Consider the following 23,287-nt stretch of genomic DNA (forward strand, 5'->3'; position numbering starts at 1 on the left):
GCACATAACACCTTTCTTTAACCCTCTGGACAAGTTTTTTAACCTTTGGACCTTAATTCCTCACCTATGAAATGGAGAAGATAATAATAATGCCATCTGCCTCGCCCTCGCAGGTTGTTGCTTTGTAAACTGCAAGGCCTATTCAGATGATTGTTGTTATTGTTATTTTGCCCTGGACAATATCTAGCACCTGCAAGAGTCAGTCAATAAGCATCTATTAATGCTTATTAGGTGCCAGGCACTATCCTATATCCAAGGTAGTAGATTTGTACAGGATGGTTGAGTACTCTCAAGAAGCCAAAATGGCACTTTTTAAAAAATATATCCAAAGACTTAGTATTTTTTTTAGAACCTTATCTTCCATCTTAGAATCAATACTAAGTATCAGCTCTAAGGCAAAAGAATGGTAAGGATTAGGCAAGTGGGAGTAAGTGACTGGCCCAGGCTACATAGCTAGGAAGTATCTGAGGTCAAATTTGAACCCATGACTTCCTGTTTACAAGAGTGGATAGAGATCCACTGAATCACCTAGCTGACCCCAGACTTAGTATTTTTAAGTGGAAGATGTATCTCTAGTCACTGACTGTGAAAGGAACCAATATTAGTACGTAATTCCATGTGTCAGGTTATTCCAATTTCAGGTGAACCCAGTGAGGAATTGATTTGGTTCAGGATCACTCCGATAGCTTTAGGTCTACCATCAGGGAATCTAAGCTTATGGTGCTTCAGAATCAATCTAGTCTTCTAAAAGTCTTTGAAAACTTTTTAGGCCTGCTCTGCTGCAGACCAGTACAAGACCAACCTAGATTTGAAAAGACTTTTGGAACAATTGTTCTGCTTGCTTCATTTTTTTTAGCATATTATTCATCTGTAGGGAGGTTCATATATTCTACTGAATATGGGTGAAGTCCATTATATGCCCATTGAGAATTGTCCAGATTGTATAGAGGTTTTCTTAAAGTAAGAGTCTTTGAGAATCCTTTTTATTGTAAAATATTTGACCCATAGAGGTAGTTAAGCCTAAATAGAAACTCATTTTCCAAAGCAAAAGGGAAAATCATAGTGTTAGCTCTTCAATAAATACCAAAAGATTGATTTTTCTGCTACAAAACTATTACTTGCTTAGTGTTCAGCAAGAAATGCAGGCAAAACAGCTTTTCGAGACAGTTCTGAGACAGTACATTGTTCTAGGTTAGAGTCAGAAGGACTAGGTTCAAGTTGATTTATTTCTTACCTGTATGGCCTTAGGCAATTCATTTAACCTCTCTGGCCTCAAATTTCTCACATGTAAAATTAGAGTCTTGTATTAGATGAATTATAAGATCCTTTTCAGCTCCAAATCTATAAAACTATACTCCCTCAATGATTAAAAATGAACATTTCACCAAAGGTATTGTAGAATATCTGTCTTTGGTGATCTTTAAAAAGAGACTATATGTAATTTATTTCTGAGTATTCAGATGCTGAGGGCTGGGAATTGGACCACATGAACCTGAAGTCTTTTCTATATTGCATTTGACTTCCCTAAAACAGTATGACCATAGTATTTCAAGAGAAACAGGAATATACTGAATCTTTTAATAAAACCAGTTTTTAAGATTTTAACTTGCCTAAACTAGAGGTTTTTGCCAACAGGAATATTATTTTTTACACTTTTTCATATGCAAAGATGTATTCCTATTTCTAAGACCTAGGTTGTTTTTAGAGGTCTGGGCTATAAGAGATAAAAGAATGTAATAGACACACCCATAGGCCACCCTCATTTCTCTCAGAGATACTGTTATCTGTAATCCTTGCATGAGGGATCTGGGGGTGAGTGACATACATAATAAGACAAAATTATATACATTAAGATAAATATATACATATCTACATATGTATGCATTGACACATATGTGCATATGTTCTTTCTTATAAAATAATAACAGTAAAATTAAAATACTACCATTTGTGAAGAAAAATGAAACTAATAGTAAAATGTTTATAGTGTTGATTAGCAAAGAATTAAGTTCTACTTTTCATTCAGGAATGCTGAGCTTTATTAATGATTTAGTTGAGCATTTGTTGTGGGGGGTGGGAAGAAGAAGGATTCCAGGTATAATTTTTTTCTTTATTTGTGACAGTCCCACTGAGGCTAATACCTGTTCTTCATTTGCTTGAGCAAAAGGCTGCGTCAGTCCATAATCGCTTAGTACATATATTAACATGTAGCTTTAGCAAAAACAGTGGCTACCTCAACTACTTTTTAAAAAATCTTTTATAAAAAGCAAACTGCAACTTATATTTCTCTCCTATATTTCACAGAGCATGTCACAGAATGGCAGCATGTGCCTACAATCTTTGCTCCTTGATGCCTTTCATCTAATTGTGGTGATCTGAAATATGTAATCTAGGGAAATATTTTGTAAAAGGTGAATTGTTGGAAATCAATAAGGTTCACAATTGGGCAACTTAATTGGAACTCTAACAAAATTAAACCTAAATGAAGCTCCAGGTTAATATTATCTGCTTCTTCCCTTTGGAAGTTTTGGGGTTATGGTGCTATTAATTTCTATTGTAATTGTTTTCCATTTTACTTTTTTTTTTTTTAAAGATTTTCAGATGTTATTCTGGCAACGATCTTGGCAACTAAGTCTGACATGTGTGGTCAGAAATTTGAGCTGAAGATTGATAATGTGCGATTTGTGGGTCACCCCACACTTCTGCAGCATGCCCTGGGACAGGTATGGTCAGCAGCACACAGAATCTTGAGAGGGGGTTTTATGTAGCTAGATCACTCTTCTTCTGGTTATTTAGAAATATCTCAGTGAATGGTAATGTAATCCCTTACTTTACAGATGAGGAATCTCAAGCACACAAAGGGTAAGTGCCATAACAAAGAACATACAAAAAAACAGAACTCGAGTCTAGGTCTCCTGACCTCTCAGGTCCAGTTTACTTGAGAAAAAAATGCTTTAAAACAAACAAACAAACTAGTTTCATTGGCATAGTTTGTTTCTACATCAGCTTTATTTCCTAATATCTCTCCCTTCTCCCTTTCTCTGAGAGCCTTCCCTTATAAGGAGAAATTGAAAGGAGGGGGAAAAAAATTCAGTAAACTTAACAAAGACAGCAGCCAAGTTCACAGTGTTCCATACCATGGAAGAAGGTGCATTCTCATATTTCTGAGGCTAAATTTGATCATAATTTCGCAAAATTCAGTTTTGATTTTTTTGTTCTTTCCATTTACACTGTTATAGTCTTTGTTACCTAAGTTCTGCTCACTTTATCAGTTTTTATGTCTTTGGATGCTTCTGTGCATCCTTCTTCATATTTCTCACATCACAGTAATATTCCATAATATCCATAAATCATAATTTGATCACCCCACGTAATGGGCACTTAACTTTGTTTCTGATTCTTTACTACCAACAAAAAGTGCTGTTTTAAATATTTTGGTGTGTTTGGGACCTTTCTTTTTATCATTGACCTTCTTGGAGTGAATCCAAGCAGTGAATGCCCCAAGTCAAAGAATAGTATTTTAATCACTTTACTAGCATTCCAAATTGTTTTCTGGAAAGGTTATGCCAATTCATAGCTTCATTGACAAAGTATTCATGTATCTATCTTTCCACAGCCCCTCTGGCATTTGCTATTTTCATATTTTGTCATATTTGCCAGTTTGTTGATTGTGAAGTGGAACATCATTTGTTTTCATTTAGATTTCTCTTATTATTAAGAGAGAATACTTCTATGAGCAGTGAAAAGAATTTAAATGTGATATATTACAAAAATATTGTTGTAACCCAACCTGCAAATTAAAAGTCAGAATCCGATGTGCAAGGAACTAAAAATAAATCATATTTGTTTTTAGCACTGAAAATCAATATAGTTGTAAAAATCAAACAGTTCATTATTAATTCATTTTAACAGATATTTATTAATCACTGTTTATAAAGTACTGTGTAAGGCCCTGGAGAAGTTAAAAAGTTTAACCTAGCAGAAGTCATTTAATAAACACAATTTCTACCTCTGGGGATCATCTTCAGTCTGATTATTTTAATCCCATTTTTCTCCTGCTCTGCTTTTATTTAAGAAGTATGTGAATTGGGTAAAGTTAAGAGACTGGGCATTTATTGGACTCAGAGTCTTAGTCCCCTATTGCCACTAATAATTGTGTCTTTGGCCAAGTCACAATCTCCCTCTGGGCCCTAGTTTTTCCCTATTTATGTAATGAAGGAGCTAGACTAGATCAGGAGTTCTGAGGTCCTTGAACCTGTTTTTTTGTTTGTTTGTTATTTTAATTTTGGGCTCTTAATATAATTGGTTCCTCTGATAATCCTATGTATTTTATTTCATGCATTTAAAACCATTTTTCTGAAGCTGGGCCCATAGGTCTCACTAGACTGCCAGCCAGGGGTCCAGGACACAAAAATGGTTAAAACTCCTTGGACTGTGATTTTTAAGAGTCCTTCTAGTTCTTACATTCTATGCTTCTGATTGGCCACCTCATATTAGAAATTGTGCAGAAGTAAATGAATGATTGCCAAGTTTCACATTTCTCCATCTAGTCAAAAAAAAATTTTTTTTTCTGAAATTCTGCTAAGGGAATGAGCTATATGATGACTTAAAAAAACTGAAAGGTGTTTTTTGTTTATAGTTGTTTTTTTGTGGCAAAAAGCTTCATTGCTTATGTCTGGCAATGTGTGATAAAAGCCTTCTAAGGCCCTGCTAGAGCTCTTCTTCCATCTTGTGGTAACATTTGCTCATAAAAATGACCATTTTATATCTCTTAAGTTGGCCATTCCTAGAATAAATCTGTCTGTCAGATGCCAAGTGGCCCCTCTGGTTCATCACAGTGATTGTTCTGTATAGGTACAAGTGGTGGTTAATACTGAGGAACTGCAAAGATAAAGGGTTGGAGTGGAGGTACAAATTGGGAATGAGCAGTAGAAAAGGTAACAGTAAAGGACCTGTTCAATTCAGGAAACATTTATCAAATATCAGCTATGTTTAAAGTATCATGAAGATGATTTGAATCCAGTTCTTATTATTATACCATTAATTTTTCTACTCTACCATCCCTGCCTTCCTGAAGGATTATCTTGGCTTACTCTTTCATCCTTCTTTCTTTTTTCTATATCTGTAAACTATGAATGATATATAGTGAGCATTCAGTTATATGTTAGGAATAACTGAAATAAGCAAAATTGATCCAGAAAATTCATTTATATGTTTAAAAAAGATACAGTGAATTCAGATTTTATTTACATATTTTGTCATGATATAGTTTAAAATTTTTTTTAAGATCTAGTGAACTCAGATTTTATTCATGTGTTTATTTTGTGTTGGCACAGTTTCAAAAATTTTCCCTCAACTAATAAATTTTATTTATATGTTGTTTTAAAACATTAGAATCATTTCCCAGTCTCCTCCATCCAATCAACTCACCCTTCGTTAAAAGAAAAAATTATATAAAATCTAAAAATTAGCAAAGTTCCTCAGATAGTGTATAGATCATTCTATGCTTGTAAACCATTTCTTTCCAGAGAATGATCAGGTGTTTTCTTCTCTTTCTTTGGATCCAAGATTGGCTTTGCAGTTCATCTGGGTTTCACAGCATTTTAATGTTATTTTTGTTTACATTATTGTACTCACTGTATTTATTGTTTTATTAGTCCCTCCTTCCAGTTCATTTCAGATAATCTTCTTAGGTTCTTTGACTTTTTTCTATTCGATTACCTTTATATATTACAGTGTGTTCACCCATTTCTCAATCAGTAGACTTCCACATTGTTTCCACTTTTGCTCTACCACAGAGTACTTCTACTAATATTTTGTTATTTTGGGGAATTTTCTTATTTTCATCTTTGGGATTTATGCTTTGTATGGCTCAATCAAAGCATATGAACTAAGTTTAGTGACTTATAGAATTCCAAATAGTTTTTGAGAATAGTTGGACCAGTTTGCAACTCCACCAGCAGTTTATTGGTGTGACTAATTCTGTCTTTTATCATTTTTGCCTATTAATTTCTGGTCCTTGTTCTATTGCATTAATTGTAGTATCTTGGGCAAAGTCCTTAACCTCTCTGATCCTATCTATATAATGGAGATAATATCCTTCAGAAGGATGAGAGAATGCACAAAAAAAAATGTTATAGAAACAGTAAAGTGTTATACAAATCTAAGGTATGATAGAGCACTAAGCTAACAGGAGGGCTTGTTTTTGTTAATAGGAGTAGTACATTTATAGTGTAATTCTCAATATATTGAAAATACCAATAGAAATGCAAAACACTCACATTTACTGATCTGATTTTGTTGCACTCATTATCTCTCCAGTACAACCTCCAAAATCAAGAAAGTTCTGTCATTATGTTAGAGTGGTGGTTGTGACCAAACTCGGTTCTCCTGTACCACCTCAAACCTGTTAGAGATTCACCAAACAAATATAAGTGGTAGTGGATGGTCACAGTCAGCAAGGCTACTTCTAATGATCTCTCACTAGCTTTCTTATTCTACTGTAGTCTTGACATTTTTCTTTTTTCTAAGGTGGTACATTTATCATCAGATTATCTCCAGCTTTATCTTTTCTCCATTGTTCCCTGAAAGTAATTTCATTTACTAAATAGACTTCTGTTCATTTCACAGGTATCCAAAACAGATCCATCTCCAAAAAGAGAGATGCCTACAATGATTCTCTTTAATGTGGTATTTGCATTAAGGGTAAGACATTCCTTGTGATTTTTTAAATAATCATATCAAAACTATTGTGTGTGAGGGAATTTGTGATTTCTTTTTCATTAAGGCCAAACTGAATGAGAGATTAAAATTCAATAATGGACTGAACAGCCTTATCTTCAGGGTGTTTTAGATGTTCATTTGCCTAAAGATGGGACTGGACCAATGATCTCTATAAGGGCCCTTTCTAGTTCTAAGATTCTGTAATTAGTAATAATCAAAAGAAGCTCCCATTCATGTGAGACTCAGTGTTTTACTTTAAAAATCAGTCTATACCATAGATCATAAACGAATAGGAAATGTGCCCTTGTGTTTAATTTGATGCCTCTTACCACACCTAGGAGATAAGCATTCAATCCTTACCATTAAGCTTCTAATAATGATAGCTCATCTCTGTAGTAGTTTAAAGTATGTAGAGAGCACTTTCCTTACATCAAACCTATGAGACTGGTGATGTAAATGCTGTTATCTCCAGATAAGGATTGAGTTAACAAGATAAGTGATTTATCCAAAATTATGCAGCTAGCCAACACATGTCACATAGAACCCACATTCAAACTCAGGTCTCTTGTCTCCAGGTCCAGTGCTCTTTTTATTAAAGCATAGTATCATTGTCTCTACTTTTTCACTTTCTGGCTTCTGTCCATCCTCATTCTATTGAGACTATTCTTTTCAAGTTCACCATTAGTTTTTTTTCCTCAGATGTCACCCTTCATGACTTCTTTACATTCCCTCCTTCTTGATACTCTCACATTCATTGTGCCCTCCTGGTTCTCTTCCTGTCCGCCTACTTACAGGTGCTCTTGGTTGATTCCTCATCTTCCTCATTTGTCAAATGTGGTTGATTATGTTCGACTACTCTCTTCATAAGATTTTTGTGAGGAAAACACTTAGTAATACTTTAAAGTGCTATAGAACTGAATTGTTTTTATTTGTATCTTATTCAAAGAGGAAAATGAGAGGTACGATTTCTCCTGTGCAGATCTTTTGGCTATGGTGTTTCTTCTAGAATCTTCCCAATGCTCATTTTATGTTGAGGTTGCTGGAGTTAGCTTTCAAATTCTTGTCTTCTAAGTTCATAAACCAAAGAATAGTTACTGTTTAGGCTAATTCATATGACATGAGGAAGAAAGATGTGAAAAGCGGGGTTACTTTTGACAGTGTTACCCCAACTGCCTAGCAAATTACTCCTAAATAATATCTATTTTATACTGAAGGATGTAGGTGGTCATGTGGTACTCTAATGCTGTACTTTGGGGATGAATTGCTGTGGCTAGTTATAATTCTTGACAATTTTTCTGGTGACTGACTTGTAATGTTTTGAGATTTTGAAATCTTACAAGCCTGATAATTCCTTGTTTTCATAGGTGGGTTGATGCTCTTTGGGAACACTGACATCCCTAATGTTATATAAAAGGGACTAACTTTCAGTGAAGGAAGAGAATGGCTAGGTTCATTGTATTAATATTTAGTCCTGACTTAGAAGGATTTGCTGTGCTTGGGGATTGCACATGGCCACTTGTGACAGATAAACAGGAATAGCACCTGTTGGGGAGCAAAGAAGGCCCCAGATGTTACAATCAGTAGGATCCATCCTCCCTCTTCTGCACCCCCTTCATTCTGGGAGGGCTCCCCCCCATGACTCAGCAAGTATTCTTGGCCTTCAGAAAGCCTAAGTCATGGTTTTCTTGTTTATCTACTAACTCTAGAGCTTGATGGTCCTTTAAGCATCTCCACAAACATTTAACAGCTGCTGTCTCCACCCATTCTGATCTGGGGCACATGACCCACCCTGGTCTGTACATGACTGATAGTTTTCAGGTTTTCACAAATGAAAACAAATAGATTTTACTAATATTTTTTAGTACTGAGAGATACCTGTAACTTAACCATTTAAAGGCAAAATAAAAGGATTACAAATAAGAATTAATAATAATAGTAGTAGTAGATCTATAGAGAGAGCTTTATGGTTTACCGAGCACTTTATATACATGATCTCATTTTATGTTCACAATACCCTGTGGTATAGTACAAGCATCATTTCCTCCATTTTACAGATGAGGACACTGAGGCTCAGAAGTGAAGGGTCTTGCTCTAGGTTGCACAACTAGTAAGTAGCAGAGTCAGGATTTGGACCTGGCTCTTCAGAGTCCAAAACCCAGTGCCCTTTCCACTTTATCATAACTGCTTCTCACATTGCAGTGGGAAATGTGGTGTATTCCTAAACCATGTTGGCATAATATATCTTGTTAAGACTCGGTTGAAGCAGGGTAAGGTCACCTCTACTATATAGTTTAATGAAAAAGCAGAATATTGAAAATGAACATTTAGGAAAAATTTCTATTCAATTATACAATATATCCCTTTTATAATATATCCTATTATTATCTGAATTAACATATATCATGGGTCAAAATTATATCCTCCAAACATAACTATATAAAATAAAAATCAAAGCATAGCATACAGGGCAATCAGGCCTTTTTTCAGGGATGTTATTTCTTTGTGCCAGCATTATAAAAAGGTTGCAATGTAATTTTGTAATTTTCTGTTGTGTAGAGAATTTCCCACATAGGCAGCTCTACAGAGAAGCTTAGGGTTGAAAGGGACCTTAGAGGCCATCTTATCCAACCCCAAACTGAAGCAGGAATACTCTTTACAACATCCCTCATAAGTGATTTGCCAGTCTCCATTTGAAGATCTCTCCTAATAGACAATCCAGGACCTCCCAAGGAAACCCATTCCATTTTGATGCAACTCTAGTAATTAAAAACTTCCTCCTTATATTGAGCCCTCTCGTCAGATCTAATTCCTCCCTCTAAGTCCAAACAAAATAAATAATCCCTTTCGCACATGAGAACTCTTGAAATATTGGAAGACCTCAGTCATGTCCCCTTTATGTCTGCTTTAGGATAACATTGCATTCCCCCCCAATTCCTTCAATTGATCCTTGTGTCATTTTGTACGATTTTAAGTCCCAGCAGCAGCCTGGTTGCCCTCCTCTGCATATGCTTCAGTTTGTCAATGTTTCTCCTAAAACGTAGTGTTTAGACCTGAATACCATACTCCAGCTAGGTCCTAGCTGCTAGGATATAGTTGTGTTCGTATACATGTATAATACACGCACATTTATACATATTATTTATACATATATACATTATATATATACATATATTAATTTATAGATGCATTGTGTATATAAAATTCCTAATCAATGACTGTTTTACCTTACAGGCCAATGCAGACCCTTCTGTGATAAACTGCCTGCATAATCTGTCCCGTCGAATTGCCATTGTGCTTCAGCATGAAGAGAGGCGCTGCCAGTACCTGACTAGGGAGGCCAAGCTGATCTTAGCCATTCAGGATGAAGTATCTGCTATGTCTGACAGTGAGTCTTGGGCTCACTGCCCTTCTCAGTCCTATCAGCCCTCATGGAAAAATTTTAAGTAGTAGGTAGAAAGAGGAGCAGGTCAGCTTTATATGATGGATTGGTTTTTAGTGGCTAGATTAAATATTCCCTAAAATCTGAGGCAGTGTGGTGCAGTGGAGAAAATCACTAGGCTTAGAGTTTAGGCCTGGATTTAAGTCAGACCTTTGCTACTTTATAACTGCATGACCTTGGACAAGTCACAAAATTATTTTGGATCTTAATTTCTTTACCTTGATTGCTTTAGTCCTTTCCAACACTGATATTCTAGGAATCTATGTTAAATTAATATTGCTGGTAATAGTAGGTCAAGACTCCAAGATTCCTGAGGACTGGATAACAGGAAACTTTTAAACTTGATGTATTTTTTTTTCCCTTTGGAGATAATCTATTCAAATATTGGCTTAGGGCCATGAGTAAAATTTGCTACACTTATAATAAATAACTCAGATTTTAGATAATGGATTGCATATACTTACATCAGTCAGTTCTTTTAACTCCCCTGTAGAAGAAGTAATGTAATTATTATCACCTCATTTTAAAACTGGGAAAACTAAAGCTTAGAGACTTAAAGACTTGCCCTAAAAGTCCTATGTGACCCAGCAGTGGTAGAGGCAATCCTCAAAGTCAGGCCTTTGATTCTCAGAGCAGTGTTCTTTCTGTTACCCAATATGGTCTCTTAGTTGTGTATGCTTTCTTTTTAATAAAATCACTCAGTCATATAGGGTCCATCTCGAAGTAAAGGTATGAATCTCTCAGGCTGTCAAGATGTCATACTTGATATTTCTCTTCTGTTGGAGGAGAGTGACTAAAGAACTTTGGTGGAAGGAAGGGAGGGCAACATCTGGAATTATTTCATTGCTATTAAATCCCTTAAACCAGACTTTTTACTATAGTTGCTTAAGAAGAAAACATAGAATAGAATTCAGACTCATCATGCTAATGGAGTCAAACTTTATATTAGATCAAAATTCTTTTTTTTAAACCCATATCTTCTGTCTTGGAATTAATACTGTGTATTGGTTCTAAGGCAGAAGAGCAGTAAGGGTAACCGTTAGGCAATGGGGATTAAGAGACTTGCCCAGGGTCACACATCTGGGAAGTGTCTGAGATCAGATCTGAACCCAGAACCTCCCATCTGTAGGCCTGGCTCTCAGTCTACTGAGCCATCTAGCTGCCCCCTGTGTACTTTCTTTTCTGAAGATCTCTGGTACTTTATCCAGAAAAGGTATCCAGGAAGGTGGCTGGAAGGGAGCTAGTTTCATTCCCTGCTCCCACTGCACCTGGGAGTCTGAGTGACTAGTATATTCCCCCTGTTTTCTTTTATGTTGTATCCCTTCTGGTGACATGCCTCATTTGGGGGGCATTTATCAGCTACGTGGTGTAAAATGCATATCTTCCACACAGAATACTTACAAATGCTGGTCAGATGAGCTTTAGTCTCTGCCTAACTCAGGCTTCAAAGTGATCACATAGGTCAGTAGAGAGGGTTTCTTTTTTCTTATCTTATTATTAGAAGAAATTATTTTTAAAAATTCTTTAATTATGGGACAATGGAAGTATCTTGAATTTGGAGTCAGAGAAAGTTGGATTTAATCTAGGCTTTGCTAATTCCTACTTTTGTGACTCAAGAGTGAGTCACTTCATCTCTCTGAACCTCCATTTCAGTCCTCATCCTTAAATGTTGTCATTGGAATAAAGGATAAATACTTATGTCTCTTCCAGTTCTAAAATCTATAACCCTATGATCCAAAATCATTGAGAATTAAGGATACAAATATCAAGATTCCCTTTTAAAAGTATTTCTATATTGCTTTATAAAAGTTGTTTTACTTTGAAAACTTTACTCATTTATTTGTTTTGATTGAAGGCCCACAGTCTCCGTTTCATCATATTCTTCCGAAGTGTAAGTTGGCCAGGGACCTCAAGGAGGCTTATGACAGGTAAGCAGTATGCTTCAGCCAACTTGAAAAAAGTTTCCTCATCTGTAAAATGAGGCAGTTGTACTAAGTTACCGCTAGGGTTACTTTCAGCCCTGGTAGTCTTTGATTCTGTTTTAATATAACTGCCCCAGAAATTTCTCCTGAATTTCATAGGAAGATTAGGAAAAAATTATGTTGTACTGATTTCTCATCAGCTTATCCTCAAATGAACTAATCTTGGTATACAAGACCTTTCCTGCACAGCAGGATGCACAAGACAATCTTCTAGAATAATTTATTTCCATGTCTGAGTTTTCCCTTCTGTTTTAAAGAGATAACTAAACTTTACTTGGTAGGGAAAATGTCTGTATGATGTTTTGAAGGTATTGGAAGAAAGATGTTTAATAAGTATGACTATCTGAATATAAATAGAATGTCTAAGAGGGCCTAGTGAAGCTGGCAGAGTGATTATTATATTCTTTTGTTACTAATATTTGTGAAATTTACAAAACTCCTTCATACTTACTATCTAATATGATCATCAGAGTTACCCTAAGTTGGAGTAGGGGTTACTCTGATGATCATATTAGATAGTAAGTATGAAGGAGTTTTGTAAACTTCACAAATTTTACAGATGAGGACCAGAAATTGAGATCAGGGCATCCTTTCCTATGTTGAGGTGCCTTGAGGCCACTGATGCATACATACCCTGCAAAGAGATGAGTACAAGCAGCTCTGGTTTTCCTTGCTTCTGTCATTAATTTCTTTCTGAGGGGGGACCTACAGCAACAGTTTGGAACATTGTTAGCAGTGACCTTATGGTCTCCTGGCAACAGCAGCAACTGATGAACTAGGTAATTGGACTAAATGAACTCTAAGATGACTTTTAGCTTTAGGGTCTGGGTACAGATGCATGACCAGAAAAGTACCCATAGGTATTGAGCTCCTCTTTGTGCCACCAAGCCTTAATTTAAAGAAAAATTTTATTGTTACCTTTTGTATTTATGCCTCAATTATTTCCTGATATGTGTCTTTCCACCATCATTACCTGCCCCTTAGGGACATTGCCTTATAAAAAGAAAAAACAGGAATGCAAAACTGACTAGCAACTAGGATTGCCAAGAATATCCAGCATTTCCAGTCTGTAATCTCTTACCCCTCTACTGAGAGGAGTAAAGTTTCTTTTATTTTCTGTTCTTCACCACAAGATTGATCATTGTAATTAATCCGAGTTCATTGAAATTGATGAGGTCATTTAGTGTTGTTTTTGGCTTATTGTTGGGCATATTGTTTCCCAGGTTCTTCTCTGTGCATTAGTTCATACAAGTATTCCCATTTGTCTCTGAATTCCTCATTTTCATTATGTCTTGCTGCCTAGTATTTCGCCCATTTACTACAATCTGTTTAGCTAATCCCCAGTTGATGGGCTTCTATTTTGTTTCTAGTTTTTTACAACAAAAAATGCTGCTGTGGATATTTTGGTATACATGAGGCCTTTGTTTATGTCATTGGCTCTGTAGGATTTATGCTCAGTAGCATGTTGGCTAAACCAAAGGTTATGAACTAAATTTTTATTGATATATTTCTTGCACGATTCTAAATAGTTTTATAGAATGGTCGGGCCAGTTTTCAGCTTCACTAGCAGAGGATTTGTGTGTCTGACTTCCCTCAACTCCTCCAACACTGATTATTTCTATCTTTTATTAGTTTTGCCAACTTAATAATAAGCCAAAAAGGATCTATTAAGTGCTTACTTTGTTTTGGACACTGGGGATACAAAGATAAAATCAAAAACAGTCTCTGTCCTCAAGGAGTTTCAGGAGGTGAAACCTTAGAGGAACATAACTTGCATTTCTCTTATTTAGGGATCTGGAACTTTTGATATAGTTGATGATATTTGTATTTCTACTTCTGAAAATGATTTGTTCATATCTTTTGATCACTTCCTGCAAAGAAATGGCTCTTGATCTTATGCATGAAGTACTTTGTCCATATACCCTTTGCTTTTTCTTATAGCTCTTGATCCTATTATCCTTTGGAAATATAATAAATGCAAAAGGATTTCAGAGAAAGACTGATGACAGCTGGTATTTTCAGATGCCTTCTGGGGAATTTGGGATACTCTGTAAATACCTTATTCACTCTTGTGTCTTTCCAGGGAGGAAAGGAACAGAGAGATATTCTTATCTCTTGTTTACAGATGGAGGAAAACTTAAGTTGCCCCAAATCAAACAGTAATGGTAGAGTCAGGAGAAGACTCTGGAGTGTCTGATTGCCCTCCAGTGCTACAAGCACATGGCCTCTGCATGTTTGTACCTCCTTGCTTAGAAGCTGTGTCTCCACTCTCTCAGGCATGGAGGCCTGAAACAAAGGAGGTTTCTCTCTCCTTGATGTATTTGTTGATGTGGGAGATTAGGCTAATTAACCTAAATGAAACTCCCTCTAAACTTCAATTTCAGGTCCCCCAAGTGTGTTTAATTGATAGATTTTTGACTCCTCATACAAGGAATTGCTCCTGAGCAGTGAACTTCAGAAAAACTGTCAGTTCAATTGAGCCTTTAGAATAATTTGCATTCAGCTCGATATTCAGTATAAACTATGTTCAAGGCTGACTTTGTCACTGGGGAAAGATTTTGAAGATCCTACCCTCAAAAAACCCAGACAAAAACTATAATAGAATAGGACCAGTGCCTAGGAAGGATCTAGGGAAAATAAGTTATGAGAGATCAAAAGAGGAATAGAAAACTTCCAGCTGTGAGGTGGGGACAGATCAGGGAAAGTCTCATGGAGGAAGTTGTCACTGACTGAAGCTCGAAGGAAGGGAAATATTTCAGTTCATGGAAATTGTCTTTATTGTAGGACTGCTGGTGCTGCCAGGCCACCACATGACATGGTGAAGCTTTTCTTGTTTGGAAATTCTTTCCTTATTTTGAATAATAATAGCCAATATTTATATAGTGCCAACTATGTACCAGGCACTGTGCTAAGCATTTTACAATTATTGTCTCATTTGATCCCCATGAAAACCCTGGGAGGTAGGTATTGTTATCCCCATTTGAGGAAACAGTGGTGGGCACTGATGAAGTGACTTGCCCAGAGGCACACAGCTAGGAAGCATCTGAAGCTGTATTTGAACTCAAGTCTTCCTGACTTCAGGCCCAGCACTCTGTTGATACATTGAGCCACCCAGCTGTCCCTTTTGCCTTTTTATTTCCAACACTCTCAAGAGTATCTGACACATAGCAGATGCTTAATTAGTGCTTTTTATACTCATGCGGCATTTACTCATTTGGTGAGATCCTGCTATAACAGTGAGGAGGAAGGAAGGGGCATTAGCTTTCAGTATACAGGCAGAGGGCATTAGGTGCTCTTGGGCTTCCAACTTGTCACCTACCCACTCGTCAACCTCTCTGGGCCTCAGTTTACCTATTAATCTATAGAGCCCCTTGTAGTCCTAAGTCTGTGCCACCTAGAAGAGGGCTCTAATTAAAAAGCACTCTAACTTCCTGTTTCTTTCTGAGGAAGTGTTTCTCATGGCTAATTGATGTTGACAGTGGAAAATTAAAGGGATTGAGCCTCCTGAGGATTCCTCTGTGGGTCAGCTGTTTACTGTGGATTGTAGAGGGTGTGGCCCAGAGGATGACCAAATTTAGAGTTTCTGGAGTGACCCAGAGCACTTACGGTAGCACAGCCCCATCTAGCGGTGGTCTCCTTGAAACCACAGGTGAAAATTCACCAACCGGCAAGCTCTGGCTTCCTAGTCAACTGTTAAACCATGAATCTTAGAATCAGTGCTGGAGAGCTGGAACGGAACTTACAGACCATCAGTCCTACTCCTGTATTGTACAGAGGAGGAAACTGAGGCTCAGGGACAGTCTTGTGATTGCCTAGATGTTACACAGAAGATTCAGAACAGAGTCTAGTTTTGAACATGTCCAAATCCATGGCTCATTCACTATGTAGTTGATACCTCTTTTAATTCCCCCAATTAGAGTAAAGACCCTCTGTGTTCTCAAAACTATGTTTTTTTCTCTGTTGAGTCTCCACCTGCCTACTCTTGAATGTGTAGTATCATCTATTATATATATATTTTATAATACGTATTTCATGTAACATATAATAATATACAGTGACGTATAATGTGATCTATAATACATTATTATATATGTGCTATTTTATATATACTGCTTATATATCATCTATCTGGGATGCCTTGGGGGAATTATTATTTGCGATAAGGACTGATCTTATCTCAGATGATCTCTATGCTCCCCACAAATTCTAGAATTCTAATTATGACTTTGAATCTTCTTTAGGTTATGGTCTATTCTTTAATCCTTATAAAATTAGAAATAAATATCATGGACCAGGACATGCAGTATGTATTCAGAGCATGTGTATATATGCATGTTTTATCACATATATATTTATGATATATTCTCAGTGTTCAGTAAATGCAGTTGAAAGCATAAAAGTTTTTGTTGTACAGATCCTGAATTATGCTAACAATTTGATGACTATTTTGAAGCATTAGTCTGGCATTTAATAGCATTTCCCTGGACCTCAATGCCAATCAGATCTGAGAGTTGTAAGGGAAAAACTGAGCTCAAGCTGCTAATAAAGGAGCATGAGGAATAATAAAAAAGCTGCCTTGGGGATGAACATTTTTCTGCTGGGGATCTCTGGTGAGCTTAATGCATTAAAAAGAGCAGTATGATGCTCACTGTCTGGGTGTCTCAGCTCATTGGGCCTTTTATTTTCTTTAACTGTAAAATGGAAGTGACTAGAGTAAGTGAACACCCACATTCCTTCCTGTTCTGCATTCTGTGATTCCTTTGCATTCTCTTTGGGGTGGCATGGAGAGAAAAGCAGAGGCTGCTACACTAGGGAGGAATACTTGCTCTCCCTCTTGTTCCTGCTCTCCACTCTGGTGGTAAATATTCTTAGGGCACTGATTCTTTAAGCACCTGTATTTCATTAGTTCATTAATACAGCTGAGAAAACCTCATTTGCTCATAACACAGAAGGCCAGAGTTGGCTTTGTGGAAAGAACACTAGTCTCAGAGTCAGAAAAGCTGGATTTGAATTTGTTCTCTTATACTTATCTGGGTGAGGGGAAGCAAATCATCTTACCTCCCTGAGCTTCAGCTTCCTCATGAGCAAAAGAGGAATAATGATACTTAGCCCACCTACCTGCTTCCAAAAGCATTTCTTTAGCCTTTAAGTGTTATATAATATAAGTTATTATTGGATTTCTAGATGGACAAGAATGGTAGTTCCTTATTCATTTCCTCTATGTTACAATTGCTTCATCACCGTAGGCTTCAGTGTCCTTGTATTTGTTTAAATTGGGAATAATAATGATGTAGATCCCAAGGTATTTGGAAAAATAATTCACTTAAAAATCCTCTAAGTTAATAAGTTTTATGATTTGGTAGATTTAAAATAAAGAGTTCTACTCTCTGCTTGAGTTAGCTAGTGGAAGCTTTCAAATATCATTATATGCAGAGCCTTGGGTAACCTTATCCTGTGCTTTGGCATGCTGCCTTCATACTTGTGATTGTCTGGATGGAATGTGCTAGTTTGGGAGGCTGTGAATTCCCCATCTCTTTGGTGGACTTTAAGTTGGAATCTGATTGACCCTCTATCAGGCATGTCTTGGGAGAATTATGCTTTGAGGTAAAGACTGATCTTACCTCAGATGATCTCTGTGCTCCCCACAAATTCTAGAATTCTATAACTTTATGATTTTGAATCTTTTTTTAGGTTGTGGTCTGTTCTTTAATCCTTGTAAAATTAGAGCCAAATATCATGGAGCAGGAAATGCATATGTAGTCTGAGCAACCTGACTTTGCTCAACATTATATTTTTAGAAGGGAAGGTAGAGATAAGGAGATCAGAAGGAAGGGGATAGACAGTTGGGAGAGAGGGAAGACTGAAAGAAAATCATGTGTTAAGCCAACCTTAGACCATGAGTTTGGCATTTTAAATTTCTCAACAAGTTCTGGCTTTGTATTAAAGAATGTAAATGTATTTGTATGTTTATCTTTATATACATAAAACAGATCAGACAACATAGTGTTGTGATGACCAGTGCTCCTGGGCCTCACAGGCAAAGGCAAAATCATCTGTGGAAGATCCGAGTTTTCCTGCAAACCATCCCAAGTCACCACATTAGGGGCCAAAGGCTTTCAATATGCTTACATAGTTATTTCAAGGTCTGGATCTACTCCAAGGGGGCCCTTCCTGCCTTTGGCATGCAGTTACAGTTTATTTCCTACAAAGCCTTTTTCAGATAATGCCATTAATACCAAAGTGAATGGAAAATAAAACACTGGGGATCAAACCCATTTAGGTTATAAAGACCTGTTCAACAAAGTCAATAGGCATTTAAAATGTTAGTTAAAAAAAGAAAAATCTTTCTTCTTTCCTCTCCTTTTTCCTCTTCATTGTGACCCTCTTCAGTGTCAGGTTTTGCTGTTTACCCTGTTGCTATGAAGGATTTCAAGGACCTTCTCAGTAGCCAGAGGAGAGCTGAAAATTACATTCTCCTCATTCTTTTTATGGTCTGGAGCAACACTCTTATTGGTATTTCAGCAGTGTTTTGGATGGAGTATAAAGCCTCCAGCTTCTAGGGTACATTCCTTTTCAGGGCAATATTTGTATGCTGTTATCTTCTAGTTCAAAATCTTTTTGCACAGTGCAGATTTCTTGGAAGAAATAGCTAGAGTACATGGAAAAAAGACAAATCAGATATTTAATAGAAACTAAGTAGAAAACTTCAGTAATTCCCTTCCCCAAAGAGGATTCTTGATCACATTTCTATTGGATTCTAGTTTACAAAGTTCTTACCTCACAACAACTCAGGAGATAGGTAGGACAAGTATTATTAGGCTTATTTTTACAATTAAAGAACTTGAGATTCTTTGAGATAGTGACTTACTTAATGTGGAACTGAGACTCAAACCCAGTTCTTCTGGCCTTTTTCCAAGCCTCAGGCTTACTCAATTCTGCCATTGTTCTTTGTGACTTCATTTTTACAACAGTGAAGTGAGATTCTAAAAATGAATTGATACATTTTTATAGCTAGGGTAACCAAAAAACACTAAACCTCCTCCCCTTAAAAAAAAAAAAGTATGTATATAGAGAGAGAGACATGGAGTCACAGAGAAAGGGACAACATCCTAAAATTTAGACTGCAGTTTTAAGCTTTGATGTTTTTGAGACACTTTACATGTTTTTGCATATGTGTGTACTATCTATTTGTAAGTGATCATAGCTGACACATATAATACTTCAAAGTTTATGAAGCATTTTATATGTATTATCTCATTGTCTTCTCTCACCAAACTCATGATAGATATTATTTTCCCTCTGAGGAAACTGAACCACAAAGAAACTAAGGGGCTTGTCAGTGGTGTCAAACTTCATTCTCTTCTAAATCTTAAGGCCTTTGTGTTCTTTCCATTACATGAAGCTGCTTCCCAGATCACTTGTTTGCCTTTTTGCATGTATTTGCATGTCTGTATGCTTTGGGCTCTTTAAAGGAAATGATAAGGCTTCTTTGAAATAGTTTGTAGAATGTAAGACCGAAAATTTGAAATTTCCTTGACTCCTAATTCTGGAGACTTCAGATGGGTATTTAAATTTTGTTTAAAATCAGACATCTCTAAATAGAGAGGATTTCACCTCCATTTAAGAAGCTTCCGTTGACTTTTTAACAGAATGAAAGAGAAGAATGAGAGATGGCTATGATTATAGGAAAATCTTGACTGGCTTGCTTATTTTTCTTTTGGGTTTCTTCAGGAAGATAAGATGATAATAAAGCATTGTTTAATTTTTCAGCTCTATAATATCACCATAGTAGCAGAATCACAGCAGTTTAAATTGGACCACTTTTATGGTTCTTATTAAACAGGTTTCTTATTCTCTACTTTGTTTCCATAAGAAGCAAAAACCATTTTTCAGAGTTTAAAACAAGAGTCACAATCCTGGAATACCTTAAACCAAAGACAAGTTAAGAGTTCTTTCTGAAAGCTAAGAAACAGCCTAAAGCATGACTTTTTCAGTTCCAGACATGTTTTATTAATACTTATTCCTTAATGAAGTCAAGATCAGTGCATTTAAATATAGGAACCAGGGGAGAAACCCATGGATTTCCCCATCATACTCTTGAACCTTGTTAAATCCTATTATTACACATTCACCCACTGAAGGACTTTGTGAAAAAAGCATAATAGTCTGTTTCTCCTCCTAGGCCCTCAGGCCCTATAGCAAGAACTCGGTTTTATTAATGCAGTCCTTTGGGAATATAGGTGTTAAGATTAGAACTGTTCCTTCTTTCATATAACTCCATTTTTACCCTAGGTCAGTGTGATCACTGATGGTTGTTTTCCTTCTGTGGGGAAAAGTATCAGGTTAATTATGCTGATGGAGGAGATTCAGTAAAAAGAGGAGGTTCCATAAAAATTGAGGACTGACTTAATTAAGCTCTTTATGATGTCCATGAGCTAAATGGCTTGCTTTGGTTATCAGGAACACTGGAGTGAAAAGCTATTGTGCTTTTCAGAGAGGTAATATGGTAGATATAGTAGGAAGTGTCCTGGATTTAGAGTCAGAGAAGCTTTTGCCACTTTGTAGCATGTTACTACATCAAGGTTCTATGATTTAATTATTGTGGATTTGCCTACATATCTTAGAAGATGGTCTTTGTGAGTTTCCATGGCTGAAAAATTCATCATCCTATGGTTGGTCTTCTGGTCTGACTTTAGCAGGGTTTGTCCTTGGACAGCAGATCAGTCCCTAGGTTAATACTTGAAGCCTTTCTCTCTAGATGTGTGACCCAGTGGGCCTTTGACAGCCCAGAATTAGCTCCATGCCATAATGAATCGTTGGGCAGAACTTTTATGAAAGTCCTTTAATGGGAAAGTCATTGAATCTTTTTGAGTCTTTTTTTATTCATCTGTAAAATGTGAATAATACTTTTATCCCTAAAGTGGTAGAGTTGTTGTGAGGAAAGTGCTTTGTCAACTATAAAACGCTATGAAAATATAAACTCTTATTTACACTTTAATTGTAAGCAAGAGATAAATAAATATTGGCCAAAGAGAAACATCTAGAAAAAAGAATCCTCATGGTTATGTTGTAAGGAGCTTTCAAAAAAGAGGATTTGGAGATGCTTTTATTTCTCCTTTTGCTGGTATTTCAGGGAAGCAACTTAACACAGTGGGAAAAGTACTTGATTTGAATTTATAGGATCTGGGTTGGAATTGGGCTTCAGTTTCTTCATCTATAGAATATAGAATTGAATTGGAAGAGATTCCTTCCAGCTATTATCTATTATCCTATAATCCCCTTCAAATTATGCAGCCCCTATCTAAGAGAAGAAAGATTGGCTTATTTTTACCTGTTACTTAATGTAAGAAATAAAATGGATATAAAGGGATAGAATTAAAAATATTATGGTTTTAAAAGATTTATTGGTAGCCATTAGAAAAATGAAGCCATGTGCCATGCTGAGAGTCATTTTAAAAGATCTGCATTCTGTTACCTCCTTTCCCTATCCTGCTCTGCTCCAAATCACCAAAGCGGCAGAGGGAGGAATTACAGCCCACCATAAAATAATAACGTGACCACGTAAACCTGGAGGTGCAGGAGAGATTAAAGGGGATTTTGGGAAAACTAAGGACTTATGGGGGATGAAGTCCAAGGTTCAAAATCTCCATTTATACATAAACTGAGTACAAGGTCTTACCAGTCTTGTTGATATGGCCTAGTTGAAGGAAGTTAGGGAGACTGCTGGCATTGAAGGTAGAAAATATGAGTTTTGAGTAAAAGATAATATAACCACTCACATTTAATTAGTCTTTTTTTATTTAACAAGGATACTGCAGGGGCAGCTAGGTGGCTTGGTGTATAGAGTACCAAGTTTGGAATTGAGAAGACTTGGGTTCAGATCTAGCCTCAAATACTTTCTAGCTATGTGACTCCTGGGCAAATCACTTAACTCCAATTGCCTAGCCCTGACCACTCTTCTGCCTTGAAACCAGTACTTGTGTTTATTCTAAAAAAAGAAGGAAAGGGTTTAAAAAAAAAGATGCTGCATATGTTATCTCATTTGATCTTTACGTTATTCCTGTGAGGTAGCTCGTATTAATTAATTTTTGTAGATGAGGCAGTTGAGGCTACAGAAAATTGAGTGACTGGATAGTCACACAGCCACAGAAGTGGGATTTAAATACTGGGTGTTCCAAAAATCTTAGTACAGTTTTCAGTTTTAATAGAGTTTCAGACTTTTAAAGCAGGTGTCCTTTCACCTATATCATGCTGCTTTTCCATACCATATATTGTTCTTGATTCTCTGGCTTTTCTTATCTATAATCAAGTGATCACACAGAGTGCTTCTGTCTGGAAAGATCATTGTCTTTGGCAATACTAGAATCCTAAGCATCCTTTCTTTAATGAATCTGAGTTAATGATTCAAAAAAAGAAACTGTGCTTTTACCAAAACATACCTGTCTTGTTTCCTGCTGACATTCAGGGGACCCACTTCATATTTATTGGCACAGCATTTCTTCAGATTTAAGGTTTTGGAAATAGACAAGGCAGTAATTGTACTTGACCTCCAAGTGAAATGAAATAGGATCTAAAGGACAGAGTCTTTGTTTTCCCAGATTTGGGCCTGAATACCTGTGCAGAACAGGAAATGTTTCCTAATATAACTACCTTCTACTATCAGGGCTGACATAATTTAGTCATAAGCCTAGTATATATTTTAGAGATGTTGATGTTGCAGAGAATCTTAATAGAGGAATTTTCCATTTCCCTAGTGGATTTAGAGAGGAGCTATAAATACAGATACAGGCATAATTACTGTTGCTTAATTTATGATTATGCATAAAGCATAAAACTTACTGAGCTTTTTCATTTTTCAGGTAAGAAGTACTTTTAAAATTAATCTCTTATTATCCTTCCCACCCATTGCACAAATTAAAAAACAAACCAACCTGAAAAACATCCCCCCCTAATACCTAGCTAGAGTGGCCAGTAAAATGAATCCTCCGTTAGCCATATCTTAAAATGCATATCTCTTTCTGAATTTTAAGTTCCTCACATATGTTTCCTCTTTCTTTTGAACGGACACATAGTTTATTTTTGCTCTGATCAGAGTTCTTAAGCCTTTCAAAATTGTTTTTCTCTTGTCATTGTACAAATTGTT

General features: G+C 36.4%; 1 protein-coding gene across 4 annotated transcripts in view; it reads left to right on the plus strand.

The window, feature by feature from the left end:
• NPRL3 (NPR3 like, GATOR1 complex subunit) overlaps positions 1 to 23,287 on the plus strand; it is a 67,099-nt gene that overhangs the window by 12,225 nt on the left and 31,587 nt on the right. For 2 of the 4 annotated variants that reach the window (XM_044657683.1, XM_044657689.1), the window contains 5 exons: positions 2,594 to 2,723; positions 6,631 to 6,705; positions 9,955 to 10,112; positions 11,632 to 11,636; positions 12,018 to 12,090. In XM_044657683.1, the coding sequence (XP_044513618.1) occupies positions 2,594 to 2,723; positions 6,631 to 6,705; positions 9,955 to 10,112; positions 11,632 to 11,636; positions 12,018 to 12,090 (441 nt within the window). The remainder of the gene's footprint in view (positions 1 to 2,593; positions 2,724 to 6,630; positions 6,706 to 9,954; positions 10,113 to 11,631; positions 11,637 to 12,017; positions 12,091 to 23,287) is intronic. The other 2 variants (XM_044657675.1, XM_044657698.1) reach the window with 2 other exon arrangements.

Source organism: Gracilinanus agilis, chromosome 1 (genome assembly GCF_016433145.1).
Source record: "Gracilinanus agilis isolate LMUSP501 chromosome 1, AgileGrace, whole genome shotgun sequence".
Taxonomy (NCBI): Eukaryota; Metazoa; Chordata; class Mammalia; order Didelphimorphia; family Didelphidae; genus Gracilinanus; species Gracilinanus agilis.